Below are 15,134 nucleotides of genomic sequence, written 5' to 3'. Positions count from 1 at the left end.
TGAGCCACAGATCATGGGGCTGCAGAGTCCCCAATATGGTAACTTCAGTTTCACTTTCAGTATTTTGGTTAGGATGGTAAGACTAGTTTAAGGGAAGTTTTTCTTAGAGTTCTTTTTTTTTCTTTTTTTTTTATTTTGATCATCAGATTAAATAAATTAAAACAAAAAACAACAGTTAAGTTTATACATTATTATATGTGAAGATTTAGACACTACAAGTTAGATAGAGCAGGATGAGATTCACAAAAAAGTACTCATGCCGACACGTATTTATTTTAGTGACTTAAACTAAGCGACTAAAGACTGTTTTTAGTTAAAGACCAACACTGAATTTCTTGTAGGTGCACAAAAACAGAATAATGCTTGGCTTCTCAAGAATTAGGCGTATTTCCTCTTCAAAACATTTCATAGCTTATTTATAAAACTGATCATATTATAAATCATTATGTTAAAATTATCTCAGCACAAAGCAATAAAAATTAAAATGATTGAATCAATCAATTGAATCAAATAAAAGGTTGGTAATATTTTCACAGATTCAGACAATTTTGGCTTCCAAACACTTCATAGCTTATTTATATAACTGATCATATTATAAATCATTATGTTAAAATTATCTCAGCACAAAGCAATAAAAATTAAAATGATTGAATCAATCAATTGAATCAAATAAAAGGTTGGTAATATTTTCACAGATTCGGACAATTTTGGTCGAAGGTATAGTTTGCTGACTAAATCATCTGTAACTTTACTATTTTTTTTCAGAGATGACAATTTGGTTGAGGTGGCACAGATTTTGACAAGTTGATGGAGACAGATAAGAACAAGAACAGTTGGGTTTGCAATGATAGGACTGATGAGAATATAATATATGTTAGTGCAGAGGCAACAGCAGAATTATGATTTGTAATTAGGGTTTCCAATGTCCTGGCATGATGAACAACGCGTGTTGTTTTATGAGCAATTTAGGTCAAAACGCGTGCCATGACAAATCATCCACTTGGCAATTGCAGGGTTTATCGATGCTTGCAAGCAACACAATGGATTTGGATCCTCTATGGGGCAACTGGTCAGGATCTTCTGATCAGTGTTAGTGGATCGTCGGATAAAATCCAACGATTATAAATAAAATGATTTTTTTAAAATTATAATAATTATAACCGTTGGATAAAAATCCAACGATCCACTGACACTGATCAGGAGGATCCTGACCAGTTGTCACGGAGAGATCAAAATCCAAACACAATGACAACATTAAGTTAAGTTTAGGAGATAATTATATTATATAAAAGACTAATATAATGACAGAAAGTCTTGAATAAGTTGAGTTAGCTAACTGTATCTGCCAACTACCTCAATTGTTTATTATTTCATTAACCATGGAAAAGGTTTAAGGTGAAGCATAAGTACCAACTTTTAACCTAAATCTTACTTTTTTTTTCTTTTAAAATGAGGATTAGATTAGATGATGCTTTCGCTATGTTTATTTTTGAGGTCGAAAAGACTCATATAAGTATATTGGCTATCTTCGTGTGATTAACAAGTGCCAAAAATAAAATCCAAAATATATCATTTGAAATACGAACCTGAAATTCGTCCCTAACAACACCTCATGGTGGTTTAACCAAATTCTTACTTGGATCTACACATTTTCTAGGCATCACCAATTTAATTTCAAGGTGTCCATTGTTTTTCTTTTTATTGCAAAATTCATTGAGAATTTTATTAATTTCTTATCAACTAGCCACTTAGTACTACAATTTAATGGTATTCTTCTTAACTTGTAAGTGAGATGTCTTAAATTCAATTCTCGCCAAAGATGAATTTGAATCACATTATTGCTACCACTTGTGCAGGCTTAGCCCACCACTCACCCTTTAATATAAATAATATCGTTTGTTTAAAAATAATTTTAATTTGTTATCAACTCAGTTATAACATGAAAGATCATCATCTAACCTTTAAAAAGTTTACAAATGGAAAAGCAAACCCTTATGCACTTTAAGATAATTAAAAAAATATGTATATTATGCAACCAAATACAAGTATTAGATTTCGTCAAAATTTTAGAAAGACAATTCAATGACTCACTACTAATCATACAAATAATATCTATCAACTTGCGTCTTATATTACATGCACATTACAGAACGTGCAAGAATTTCATCATAAAAAAGCCTTAATGGTATTCAAATACAATCATTCCTTATATGTTGTATATCAATTTTTCGACGTGAGATTCATAAACTATAAACTTTTTAGTAGATTTATAATGAGTCAAAAGCCGTTAGTATAAACACATTATGCATGTGCAATTTATAGAGTCATAAGGGTGACATAATAGCATCAAATATTATGCATACGTGTGCAATTTATACAATTTGTCATCAAATCCTAACATACCAAAAATAATACATCGTCAAACATGGTGCACACCATCTGCACAAACTCACACGGAAGTTTTTTCAACAAGAAAAAAAAATGCACATTTTAGGCAATGCATTGATTGTGAATGAGTTGTAAAGAGCATGGAAGAAAAAAATTGAGTTGTACTTCTCGATCCTCTCCAAATCTTTGTGTCGAGATTGGACGAATTCGTAAATCTGAATCATTCATTTTAAATCATGATGTCCTTATTAGTCTATTCTGCTTGCTTACCTCAGTCAAATCAAAGGTACAAATCTCTTTTTCTCTCTTTAATGACCCAAACCTCCAAGTCTTTGAACTCCAAATACAGAAATTTGGAGAGAATCTCCACTCGTACTTCTAAATAGCAACAACATCTTTCCTAACTTAAAGCTCAAGAAAACTATAACATTAAAATACAAAAAAAAAATGAATCCAAACATGGTATTTAACGGAGATTAGTTTGTTGAGTTTTTTAATCTTGGTCGTTTTGTTTTAATGCATTCTGTACACCGGAACATGGTAAAATTTTAAATGAATTGGACTGTTATGATGGCTCAATACACAGTTTACCAACCCTTTTTTTTGTCCACAATTACCAAACCTTCTAACCGATAAAGTAGAAACAAAATCTTATCTAACACCAAAACATAAAAAATAAAAATGAAAAACAAAAACAAAAACAAAAACAAAAAAGAAATTGAGACAAAACAACAATCGAACCGCAGAAGATCTCCAGAGTGAATATGAGCCGTTGATTTGGTTTTATTTGGACAGCGGTTAACTCGCGAAGTCCAACATCTCCCTAATCCAACGGCCCGTGACGCACGACACGTAGATAGAGAGCTGAGCGACAGCAAAATTTTCATTTCTCGATTGTCCGTCTAAAATCAAAACTTTTTCTCTTCCCAGAACACCGTCTCCGACAACTGACCGTCTTCCTCCGTCTCTGCTTCGATCCTAACGACGTCGTCTTGGTCTCGTCGTGATTCGCCATACCAAAACGCTGTGTTCTGCCGGATTTACTTCGCTTTATATGTGAGAAAAAAACAGAGAGAAAGAGAGAGGGGAATTGACCGTTGAAACGCCGGCGTATCGGGATTTGGGCTTTGAGGGCTCGATTTGGGGGTTTCTATGGGGCTCGGAAGCGATGAAGAGGTTGGGGTTGAAGAAAGCGATGGTGTTGGCGGTGGCGGTGGTTGTGGAGGCAACTCGTACGGAGGTTCTGTTTCCTGCTCGATTTGCCTTGAAGTCGTCGCCGATAATGGGGACAGATCTTGGGCCAAGCTGCAATGCGGGCATGAATTTCATCTAGGTGAGTCAAAACTGAATCTAATTTGAGTTGGAAGTTTCAATTTTTCCCGACTGCAATTTCAAAGGTCCGGGTTCAAATTTGGTTTCTGATTTCGCAATTCTGTTGGATTTTGATTTTCCGGTGATGGGTTGTTTGATTGGTCAAGACAATGAAGAAAGATAAGAAATTGAAGAAATAAATTACGAAATTTAAACTGAATTATGCTTCATTTAATTAAAGCTTTGGTTTTGTTGGGTTGTCATTGTTCTAAACTTACATATACATATATATACATATATAGTTTCACTTCAACTTTATTAATAATCTGTTGCTTATGCAAGATATGATGATTAGATCTTTCATGTAGTTGGATTTCTACATTTCGCTTTGTTGTAGTTGTTTGATTCAATGGGTAGAACCATAATTTGTACTGGAAGATGCGAAATTTGATAGAACCTATCAATGAAAATGAAGAATTGCTGTGCGTCATCAATTAAGTGAATACTTTTAGAGATTATGAATCTCTGTGAGTCATCAATTAAGTGAAATATATATAATAGGCTTCTGCACTCCCAGTGTCGAAAGTGTGGTGTTGACAACCCGAACTTGTACATCATTGAGACCCTATAAGGTCTAAATTTAGTCAAGGTTCAGTAGATCATTCTTCAGATTACTTTGATAAAATTTGTCGTCAGTAAATTATTCCGAATATAGTATTATTTGATTTTAAATCATCTCATATCAGTAAATGGAGTTGTATGTTTACTGAGGCATAGTTATATAGTTCTTATAAGGGCATAAGTTTAGTTATGCCTTCTCAGTAAAGATGATACAGAGCTTTCATGTTCCTTTATTTTTTTGTTTTCATTCTTTCAGATTGCATTGGTTCAGCCTTCAATGTAAAGGGGGCAATGCAATGCCCTAATTGTAGGAAAATCGAGAAAGGTCAATGGCTTTATTCTAATGGATGCCGTTCACTTCCGGAATTGAACATGGAAGACTGGACACATGATGAGGATCTCTATGATTTAAGTTATTCTGAAATGGTATATAGTTTAGATACTTGTTGAATTTTAACTTCTATTTTTCAGTTCCTTTTTGTGAATATTCAATTTAGTCAAACGCAAACTCTGGTTAATGGTTTTCTATATGCTGACACTATGGTTATGGCCCTTTGTTCCTGTTTAGATATGTCTGTGTGGGTTCAACTTGTGTTAAATTTTAAGGTTATAAACAATAAATAAAGTTAACTTACCAAAAATGGAATCAATATAGCACCAAAAGGAAGTTCTGCTTCAAAGGCTAGGATAACCCATGCCTTATTAAAGAGTGCAATCCCTTCAAGCCAAAAGCCATGCGTCTAGATTTTCCTTATGTGTATGATATTTATTGCTACTCTTTAACACGTGGGCAAAATCTCAGTTTTCTCTCTTGCTAGTGGTGAACCCATCACCTCAGCTTCTAGGTGCAGGTAATCTACTTTCTGCCTCAGGATATGAATGTCTATATTGAGTGTAAGCATAATTGGTTGGCTGGTGTGGATGATTTTTGTCAAATGTAAGTTGATGATATTTAGGAGCACACTCTAAAATTGGTTCATAGGTAGAGCCCAGTAAGCTGACAATTATTGAGGAGAAAGAGCTTGAACAGATTAGCGTAAGATTTTAGTATGTAGAACTATCATTAAAAGATTCAGTTGAAGGGTTTATATCAATTATAAGGCTCTCCATTACCTTCAAATTTGGAAAGGAACAAAGTGGAATGGAAGAGAACCAAGGGCGGCCCTTATTGTTTGTTGGTTGTTTATTTTTCTTCCCATTACATTTCAATTGAAGAGTGGAACCTTATGAAGAGTAAATGGATGAATAATTGTAGGTAAAACCTAACTAGAGTCCTTCATGTGAAGTAGTAGTACCAATGAAGAAGTTCGGTACTACGGTATTTATTTCGTCTCATGAGTAGCTTCCCACATAATTACAAGGACAATGTAATGTCTTCTGCATGTTATTCTGTGTCGGATGGTATTAAATCGAAGTGACATATTTTGACTTTGAACTTCTATGTCCTGTGTATGTATAGATAACGACTTTGATAAACTGATGTGCTCTATAGACTACAATTTAGAAAAATGTTTGTCATTTTGATATATTATTTGTATATAAATGATTTTTGCAGTCCTTTGGTGTGCACTGGTGTCCATTTGGTAGCTTAGCACGACTTCCTTCGTCATTTGAGTAAGTGATCTCATTTGCTAAAGCTCGTGCTTAAATTATGTTTGCTGTAGTTAGCGTCTAGTGTCTTGGGTTCAAAAGATAACCAGTTTCCTTAGGCTTTTAGGCTATTAATAAAAGTGATTTTGGCCCATGTCAATAGCTTGCCAAAATTGAGATTGAGTTGAGATATGGGTTGAGACGGGGATTCAAGATCTCAACCCACATCTTGATTCACATAGACCACAGCTTGGTCCTTTCAAGTTTAAAGCAGGTGAAGTTTTCTAGTTTGTTTAAAAGAGGTTAGTTTTCCAATGGGCCCCTGCAAAGGGGTATCTTGATCGCAACTTCTTGTATGTTTGTTAAATTTGCAAGTTTGAATGGAAAAACATTCGTTTGGTCTTCACAATAAATTATCCCTCCTGATATGTGCAAGGAGAGGATATTTTCAAAAAATGAAAACCAAAGTGATTATATAAAGAGTTAGAAAGAAGTAGCATGTGGCTAAGTGGTTCTTTTCTTAATAATTTAACTTCAGTGATGCTGCTAATTTTGCCTACTGGCTGGGTTAAGCAAATCATGTGGAATCATATAGACATAAAGTATTAGTGCCAGTGGACCTTTATTGATCTTTTGCACATTTTTGGGCGCAGTTGCATTTTCCTGGGAAGTTACAAGAAAGCATTGAGCACCATCATCTGACTATTTTCTATCTATAAAGAGTCTTTTATTATCCCTCTCCTGTGGTCACAGTTATGTGTGGTTACTCTATTTATATTTTTCTTCCCTATTCCTATATGTTTATAAGTTTCCGAAAAAAATTGAGAATTTGGTATTCGACTGGGTGCTTGCTATTTGGACTTCATAATGTATTTGTTGCATCATTTTACTCTTTCATCTTTATGTCGTTCAAATTTTTAAATGAAGGTTAATTTTTCCAGAAAAAATAAAGTAGAAGAATTGCAAGCAAATGTTGGATTTCAAATAGAATCACCTCTAATCAACTTTTTATTGCATGCAGACTTTTGTTTTTCATTTTACTTGCGATTCAAGTTTAATACTTTCTCCTATGTGTTGAACTTTTTTTTTTCACAATTAACAGGGAAGGGGAGTTTTCACCAACCTCGTGTAAGACTTTCTTCTTTTCATTTAAGTTGTGATATTCTATTCTGGCTTTGTGGAGGATTATAATATAATGTGTGGTATTCATATGATTAATGTTGTTGTGCAGATCACGAAATACTTGGACAGCATGCTATCTTCGCTGAGCATACAGCTGTATCATCTGCTGCCCATCCTTGCCCGTATATCGCTTACTTTGGGCCAATTCACCCTTCATCCTCAAACTCCAGTGGAACTGTGTCAGAAGCTTCCAACTTCAACCATCATTGGAGTGGCACATCTGTACCGAGTGAAATGCCCAACTCCTATGCTTTTCCTGCCATGGATCTCCATTATCACAGTTGGGAGCACCATTCCCCGCCTTCATTCTCTACAACCATCAATCATATTGGTGGCGCTGACCAGGCTTCAATTCCATCTGTTACTCAAAGATCTGCTAGGCCAAGCGCAGAAATAGCAAGATCGGGATCTTTTATGCATCCATTCCTTGTCGGTCACAGGTATGCCTTGACAAAATTTCAAGGTGGTTTTTAGATACTTTCCATCCTTGCTTATACTTTTAATTTCTAGAAAAGTTATCACACCAGCAAAATCATCCATGGTTCTCGTATTTTTCATTGAATTTGTTTAATGATACGAGAGTACAAAAAATCTATCTCGATACGGTGGTTGATGACAAGCTGCATAACTTGCTTATAGATAACAGAAATGTTATGTTTATTGAATCATTAGTGTTTGCTATCTGCAGCTCTAGTGCTAGAGCTGGCAGCTCAGTGACATCGTCAATGATTCCTCCTTATCCTGGCAGCAATGCACGGACCCGCGACAGAGTCCAAGCTCTTCAGGCATACTATCAACAGCAACAGCCTAGTAATTCACCAACCATGCGTACGCCCATAGTTCACGGAGCCCGAAGATCCAGCAGTCAAAGAGGGGTGGCTCAAGTAGGGCCAGTGGCTTCATCATCAGACCAAAATGGTGGTTTTTATATTTTCCCGTTCGGTTCATCAGGTCGTAACTACCAAGAGGCTGAAAGTCCGTTACCTAGTCGTTTTCATCCATGGGAAAGAGATCACTTGCCTTCATTCTCGATGAATCAGGTTGACCGAGATCAAGGTTGGCCTGCTTTTAACCAAGGTGGCAGTGGGTCAGACTCAGCGATCAGAGGGAGCAGCTTCCGGCAAAGACATGGGTCTGAGAGGTCATCTTCACAAAACCGGTTATAGGCTTTTCTCCCTATCCTTTTGTTGGTGAAGCAAACAACCATTATCTATAACTGAAATCAAAAGCTATGTATGCTTGAAAACGATATATAACGCTTGGCGTCTTGTCATGTATCATGACAAGGCGCCAAAATACTCTGTCGAGTGGCTCTGAAAACGGTCTTTTTGCAGCCACATGGTGGTGTGATGGACATAACATTCGTCTAGTTTCTTCGCCTTAAAGTTAAAATTTGAGCGCCTGCTTGGCCGTGTTTTATGATTTTCGGGTCATCCGAAAATGTCCCGGTTTTTAACCGGATGACAAAAACCAACTGTTCTTGAGGATAAGTAATCTGTGGGTCATTTATTTATGTCCAGAAACATATATTCCTGCAGTGCTTTGGTTCCCTTTGAACAATTTGTTGGATGTACAAGAAATCAAATCTTTACTCTCCCGCCAAGTGCTTGTATAAGCCGTGCATCTAAAACAAATAATTCTGTTTTGCACTTAAGATTAAAGTTAATTATATGTTTAGTATGGAGGATAAATTTGGAACGGAACACTTTCTGGGTTCAAGGCTTATTGAAAGTAGATGAGAACGATTTTTCATTTTGAAGGAACCTTCTTTGTCAAATCCATCTATTAGAATGATTCATTTTTTTATGAGTACTGCTCGGAAGACTAATTATTTAAGTCTAATTTTTGTAAATTATATAACGTGATTGTTGATTAGATTATTATATAATTATTGATTCACATGTTTATTTTATTAGTGATAACATCACATAATTTGTAAACTTAATTTAAAAAGTTAATCTATCAAACATTACTCTGTTTTTTGAGCAACTCATCTTTTACCTACTATATTTTTTTTTGTCACAAATTTTGAAAAAAAATGCTTTTGAAAAAAAAAAAAGCAATATTATAATGTTTGGTAAACTTTTATGTAAAACAAAGGTGAAAAAAACCCAGTTTTTCAAAACTAGGTTTTGCAGTTTTGTGTTTTTGGCTTTTTTTTTTCAACCAAAACTGTGAAAAAAAACTGAAGCTGAATGATTACCAAACACAAAAAAGCTCTCAAAATACCCACTTTTTTTTTTTCAGAATCACCTCAGTACCAAACCAGGCCTAAGACCTCTCATTCACAAGTAAAAAGTAAAGAAAAATACTACTAAACCGTAAACTAAATGACAAATGATAAGACTAATTCTAAATGGTTTATAACAACTTTTCTTACCATCCACACGAAAAATAGTGTGAGGGATCATTCATTTATCGCCAAATCTTCGAGTTTTACTCTTTTTTTCTTATTGATTTTGAAATTCTACAAAAGTCATAAAACTTATTTCCGTGTTATTTTTTACTGCACCAAAAGCTTGCTAAAATTCAGGCTAAGCACCAAAAGCTTGCTAAAATTCAGGCACAAGGAGAACAGAAACAACTTACGACGAGACTAGATAACTGCAAGCATACATGGGGTTTGTACCGCAACGCAACCGCTTCAAGTGCACACCAATTCAGCAAAAGAACAGCGTTGGTTAAGATCACTTTCAATACATCATACTAAATTTAACGTCGCTGACTTCATCGATGCAATACAAGACAGTGCAAGGAATGTCCTAAACCGAATGCGTCGCACACTGCATCAAGTTCCCAATTTCCTTCAGTCTACGAGAGACATAGGCAATAGGAAATGATAACGACGCGCATGGAGTCTACACAGACTCGTCCTTCGGATCTCACCTGGAAATCGCAACCTTAGTTAATACCTGATGTTAATATTTGGTAAGAAGTGCAGATAACACACTTATTGACTGAACAAACTGAAAAGTAACAATCATCAGTGAAAATTTTAGCAGTACCAAGCAGAAGGTGAAGGAGACCGAGATACGCTTCTGGACCTTGACCTCGATCTGCTCAGAGACCTGCGGTGAGGCTGCGTAGCACCAATTTCAGATGCATTAGTGGGATGCAATTCCATGAGATCCATCTTGTTTTTCATATTATTGCTCTTTCAATTCAAGAAAAGACGATACAGAGTGAAAACGGAACTTACAATATAATTTGGAGACCTAGATACCGTCCGAGATCTGCAATATTTCCAATAATCCAAAATTAATATCAACAGCATTATTCTTTTCTATTGACCTAAAGGCCCTGACACAGACTTCCAAGAGCAGACTTACCGTAATTGAAAGCGTAGAAAATAGTAATAATCATAAACCTTTTATCCTCGGATGCTCTACACCAAGCACCCCATGATCTTTCCAGCATGTCTTAAAATATAAACCAATTAATAAAAGTAAGAAATCAAAAAACCAGCATCACACAACATCTAATCCTAGATGAAAAAAGGAGAAAATCCACGCATCCTTATCGCAAGTTAGTGAATGTAGTAGTTTGTGAGTTTTATGCGTCCCCACCGCTGATTTGTGGGTTTTGATAGCTATGGCGGCGTGCCTTCAACAGTAGTCCATAGTTAGAAGTGTTTAAAATTATTTTCATTGAGATTGAATTTTTTTTTTTTTCCGGAGGTGCTCATCAACAAAGTCGCGTTACCTCAACTAAGAGTTGCAGGCATGAGCACCACATCCCATCAAGGTCCTAAGATCCAGTCCCCAGATCTCCACAAATGCCAGATCTAGCAAGAAACAAGGAAACCTTCATAAACAGATTAGGATAACCTGCTAACCCTTCTTAATACCCATTAACCCCTTACACCATCGAAAACTTAGACAAATGATTTTGTACACCAAATTTGTGGGAGTGTGAACGAATTTCAAAGATGTGGTAGTAAGATCCCCATGTTGGAAAAGACTAGAAACAAGACATATAAACTTCAAAATAGATGCGAACCTTATTATTTTTCAAAAACATATTCAGATTTGTTAAAATAAAAAGATGAAACACACACCTTGTACCCTTTTCCAAAAAATCATTAGTCATAAAGTTTTAAAAAGTAAAAGAAACGGGAAATACTTGAATCCTGTAGAACAAATCTAAAGGATTGATAATTTGAACTATAGCGCACATATGGATAACTAAGCAACTAGATGGGAAACAAAAAGGTACAGCTACCCTGTACGCCAGAAGCTTCCAAAATTGAGAACTCATCTTGAACAAAATTTAATTTGAAGTTTTCTTCACATTTATAAACACAATTACGCGTCTGACTCGCAATAAAGCAAAAGCTAAGCATTTGGCCAGTACAGCAACAGAGCTACTAATTTGCAATGAGTAACCCAAACCTATTGGTAGTCGTTTTGAAAATTTATGCTAGAGCTCAATGATGACTAAAGCCTAAAGGTTATGGATGTCTATATACATAATACTCCGCTACCAGGGAACGGAAAGAAAATGTAGGAGAAATACTAATTTGATAGTGAGAAAAACCCTAGAAAGCAACTACTAGAGAAAAGGTAAGCAAGAGGTAGAACATAATTGAATTACAAGCTAACAACGAGAAAAGAAAGAAATACCATGTGCAATAGTTTGTGTGCCTAAAAAATGAGATCCTCATCAAAATGGAATACTCGTTGATAATACCAAAGAAGTAAAAGTTAAAAACTTAGGTAGCATATAGGTACCTTGAGCGGGAACGTGAGACAGACCTTCGGTAAGATACTGATGGAGAGCGGCGTGAATATGTTGCCTCCGGTGATATGCTGCAACAAGAGAATCTTTGTCAAAATTGCACTGTCCAAAAGTATAATACCTACCTAATGCGAACAGAAAACCGCTGTCGACCTTCTGCTCCGGCCCCCATAGCTATAGCTGCGGCTGACACTTGGACTTCTTGACAAATATGGAGAACGACTGGGGCTTCTAGAGTAGCTCCGTCTATAGTCATAACCAGGGCTTCTGGAATAGCTATGCCTAGAATCATACTCCCTCACCTGTACACAGAAGATTATCCAAAATTGCATAAGTGGAATCTCGAATTCAGCATAACATGCACATCATAGTAATACCCAAACATTAAGTCAAAGTTAAAATGATACCCGTATGTAAGAGCGAGCAAAGGCATTTCTGAATTCAGAGTCATCAAGTTTTCTGATCTGCAGATCACGCCGAATCAGACAATTTCAAAATAACAATGCAATTGTATCATCTTTTCATTACTTTAACTTACAGCATATTTCATATCCTCGTAGTTTGTGTAATCTACAATTCCCGTCATGCCTACAAGAATATCGTTATGAAATCTATTAAAACCAACGACCATACCATTTCAACAAAATAAAAGTAAATGAAAGGAAAAAGTACATGCTCCAAGCCAATTAATCAACTCACCACCACGATCACGGAACACTTGAGAAAAGCAGACATCGCCAGCTCGGCGCATGTGATCCTGATCATTAAATACAATTAACTAATAGTTAAGTCATAAACTAAATACGTTTCAAGTATCTCTTATAATATTTAACTGCAATGCCAGAAAACAAATGTATAGGAAGAGAACACATTTATAGAATCAAGAACATTCTTACTTTCAGATCCTGCCACGAAGCAGCAGGAGGCAATCCAGTGACCAGCACTGCGCATGGGAGTGACAAATAGTAAGTTAAACGAATTCAACTCCAGAAAGCTGCAACAAAAATACTTCTGAACTCGCTACATACCACGATAGTCAGAGCGCCGAGAAGCACCACGGCTGCTGCTACTACGACTGTAACTGCTGGAACGATGTGACGAGGAGTGCCGTCCACCATGTGCTAGTTCAACCTATAAAGCCATATGCAAAAAAACATATAAAGAAGGAATACAGTAATTCGCACGAACTAGCAAATACAAGATGCATTCGAAGAAGGATACATATACAAGTATGACTAACCCGTAAACGAAACCCATCAAAGTCGTACCCATCCCGGCCATAAATTGCATCATCAGCATCACGAGGATCTTCATACTACAATTAAGCATCGAATTTGAAAGTATAACACAGACATCAGCCAACAAAACACAACTAACAAATTCATCAACACTCAAATTTAACACTTACCTCAACAAAAGCATAACCAGGCGGTCTTGGAGGGATTTTGAGATCAATGTCAACAATAGGCCCATACTGCAATTTACATAGAAATATTAAAATTAAACCCATTTTTCTGCGTAAAATATAAATCATGATCATCCATGCAAAACCTAGCAAAAAAAAAATTACACTAAATATCTCATTAAATCTATCTTCTTTTTTTTGTCAATATATCTCGTTAAAACTAACAAATTGTTCATCTTATTCAGAAACAAGAAAAATGGTAGAGATAAAATTATATTTTTACAAATAAATATATCAAATTTATCAACCAAAAAAAAAAAAAAAACTCTGCAGAAAATAATTAATTTCAATTAAATTGTGAAAAAATTAAGAAAAAAATGCGACCTTCAGGAACAAATCTTCAACTTCTCTCATACGAATATCTCCAGGCAGATTGCCGACGTAGATAGTGCGACTCGATCGACTACTCATCTTTTACTCCCCTGAAGAACACAATCAGGATCATAAAACCATTAAAAATAAAATAAAATTCAAACTTTACAGTTTCAAAACTACGAATTTCCGTACCCCAAAAGAAAAACTAGGAATTTATTTACTAGGGTTTATTAATTTTTCGGAAAAATTATAGGGCTTTACCTTTAATTCACAGAGATTGCAGGGGAGAGAGAGAGAGAGAATGAAATGGGTCTGATAGAGTATGGTAGATTCTGGAGAGTTTTGGGAGCTTCTGGATGGATGGAGTAGATAGATTAATGAGTTTATATAGTCAGAGTTTCCAGTGTTTGTATGGCTAACACGTAGCGTTAGATCAACGGCCGGAACGAGATGCGTGTATGGTTAGCGATCTATCAGAACTGTCACATGGCATGTACCTTTTTTCTTCGTCTACTCACATGGCATGCCAAACAAAAATGGATCCTGATTGTCTGCCCTCCATGTCTCATTCTCTCCTTGTCTCCTTTCCATTTGCATCTATTTATGTGGTCACGGTTAAATCACGTTAATATTTTATATTAATTTTTTTTATAGAAATAATAAAACAAAAAATAATGAGAATATAAAATGTTAACGTGACTTGACCGTAACCACATAAATAGAAGGGGATGGAAAGGGTATGGGATGAGGTGGGCAGACAATCCAGGTCCAACAAAAATACTTAGCTACTCAACAGTGAGCATTTTTTATACTCCCTAATGATTTTGACACAATAATATTTAGGAAAGAGATCCTCTTTGATCCTTTTGATCAAATCTACAAAATCAAAGAATTCGGATTTTTGAAATTTGATTCAATAACTATAAACATAACCCCCTTTAAAAGATATAATAACTTTAGTTGTTTGATTAATTTTCAAATGTCCAAATTCCTTAATTTGATGGATTTTGTGGAAGAGATTCGAGGATCCCTTTCCTAATATTTCAACATTATTATTTTATAAAATAATAAACATGTTAATTAATTCTTTTTTTATTTTAAAAAATAAGAAATTTGTGGGTCCTTTGATTGGACCAAATTAAATAGTGAGTACTTAAATGTTATCTAGTTGAAAGAAAAGTATATTTATGAAAAATGCACGAGTTTTTTTAGTATCAGCACTTAAAAAATAAAATTGGTGATTTCTGTTGTTTAAAATTAATGAGGAGGTCAAAACATTACATGTGTTTATTTATTTTTAATTTTTTATGGATTTTTTTCATAAAATAAACTTATAAAATTTAGTCAAATGATAAAACAAGTTCAACTATAAATGGTGGTTTATACTGTTTAAAATTAACGAGGAGCTCCCAAGTTTGAAATGCTATGCATATTTATTTACTTTCCATTTTTTACGTATTTCTTTTGATAAGAGTGTAAATTTATAAAATAAGGTTAAATAATCAAGAAGTTTAATCAAAAGTAG

General features: G+C 35.1%; 2 protein-coding genes across 9 annotated transcripts; one reads left to right on the top strand and one right to left on the bottom strand.

Annotated features, from left to right (window-relative positions):
- Window positions 1-3,240: 3,240 nt before the first annotated feature.
- On the top strand, window positions 3,241-8,695 carry LOC126594474 (E3 ubiquitin-protein ligase RFI2-like). Of its 2 annotated transcripts, none has more exons than XM_050260814.1 (6): window positions 3,241-3,721; window positions 4,577-4,746; window positions 5,876-5,934; window positions 7,013-7,038; window positions 7,142-7,532; window positions 7,841-8,695. In XM_050260814.1, exons 1-6 carry the CDS (start codon window positions 3,541-3,543, stop codon window positions 8,256-8,258), a joined length of 1,245 nt encoding a protein of 414 aa, XP_050116771.1. In that variant the 5' UTR covers window positions 3,241-3,540; the 3' UTR covers window positions 8,259-8,695. The 2 variants fall into 2 exon arrangements, with proteins under 2 accessions (XP_050116771.1, XP_050116770.1); XM_050260813.1 differs by having other exon boundaries at window positions 3,249-3,721; window positions 7,781-8,695.
- A 969-nt stretch (window positions 8,696-9,664) lies between these two features.
- Window positions 9,665-13,993, bottom strand: LOC126594480 (serine/arginine-rich splicing factor SR30-like). Of its 7 annotated transcripts, none has more exons than XR_007613273.1 (16): window positions 13,871-13,993; window positions 13,619-13,716; window positions 13,238-13,303; window positions 13,070-13,144; window positions 12,858-12,960; window positions 12,726-12,772; window positions 12,529-12,586; window positions 12,368-12,417; window positions 12,237-12,293; window positions 11,983-12,131; window positions 11,823-11,900; window positions 10,795-10,896; window positions 10,422-10,511; window positions 10,292-10,325; window positions 10,098-10,171; window positions 9,665-9,978 (listed from the first exon to the last, which is right to left on the bottom strand). XR_007613273.1 is itself a non-coding variant. In XM_050260821.1 (14 exons), exons 2-14 carry the CDS (start codon window positions 13,703-13,705, stop codon window positions 9,975-9,977), a joined length of 882 nt encoding a protein of 293 aa, XP_050116778.1. In that variant the 5' UTR covers window positions 13,706-13,716; window positions 13,871-13,993; the 3' UTR covers window positions 9,665-9,974. The 7 variants fall into 7 exon arrangements, 1 of the variants encoding a protein (XP_050116778.1); XR_007613276.1 differs by having other exon boundaries at window positions 10,795-10,876; XR_007613272.1 differs by having other exon boundaries at window positions 10,422-10,896.
- Between the last annotated feature and the right edge of the window lie 1,141 nt (window positions 13,994-15,134).

This window comes from Malus sylvestris, chromosome 12 (genome assembly GCF_916048215.2).
Source record: "Malus sylvestris chromosome 12, drMalSylv7.2, whole genome shotgun sequence".
Taxonomy (NCBI): domain Eukaryota; kingdom Viridiplantae; phylum Streptophyta; class Magnoliopsida; order Rosales; family Rosaceae; genus Malus; species Malus sylvestris.
This window is presented reverse-complemented; position numbering and strand designations above follow the sequence as displayed.

Excerpts from the sequence above, each read along its gene's own strand:
- LOC126594474 (XM_050260813.1), top strand. The coding sequence starts at position 3,541 with ATGGGGCTCGGAAGCGATGAAGAGGTTGGGGTTGAAGAAAGCGATGGT. Across the intron at positions 4,747-5,875 it reads ATTTAAGTTATTCTGAAATG|TCCTTTGGTGTGCACTGGTG; the intron begins GTATATAGTTTA and ends TGATTTTTGCAG. Across the intron at positions 7,039-7,141 it reads GGAGTTTTCACCAACCTCGT|ATCACGAAATACTTGGACAG; the intron begins GTAAGACTTTCT and ends GTTGTTGTGCAG.
- LOC126594480 (XM_050260821.1), bottom strand. The coding sequence starts at position 13,705 with ATGAGTAGTCGATCGAGTCGCACTATCTACGTCGGCAATCTGCCTGGA. Across the intron at positions 13,304-13,618 it reads TTGAAGATTTGTTCCTGAAG|TATGGGCCTATTGTTGACAT; the intron begins GTCGCATTTTTT and ends TGTAAATTGCAG. Across the intron at positions 12,132-12,236 it reads TTGCTCGCTCTTACATACGG|GTGAGGGAGTATGATTCTAG; the intron begins GTATCATTTTAA and ends TTCTGTGTACAG.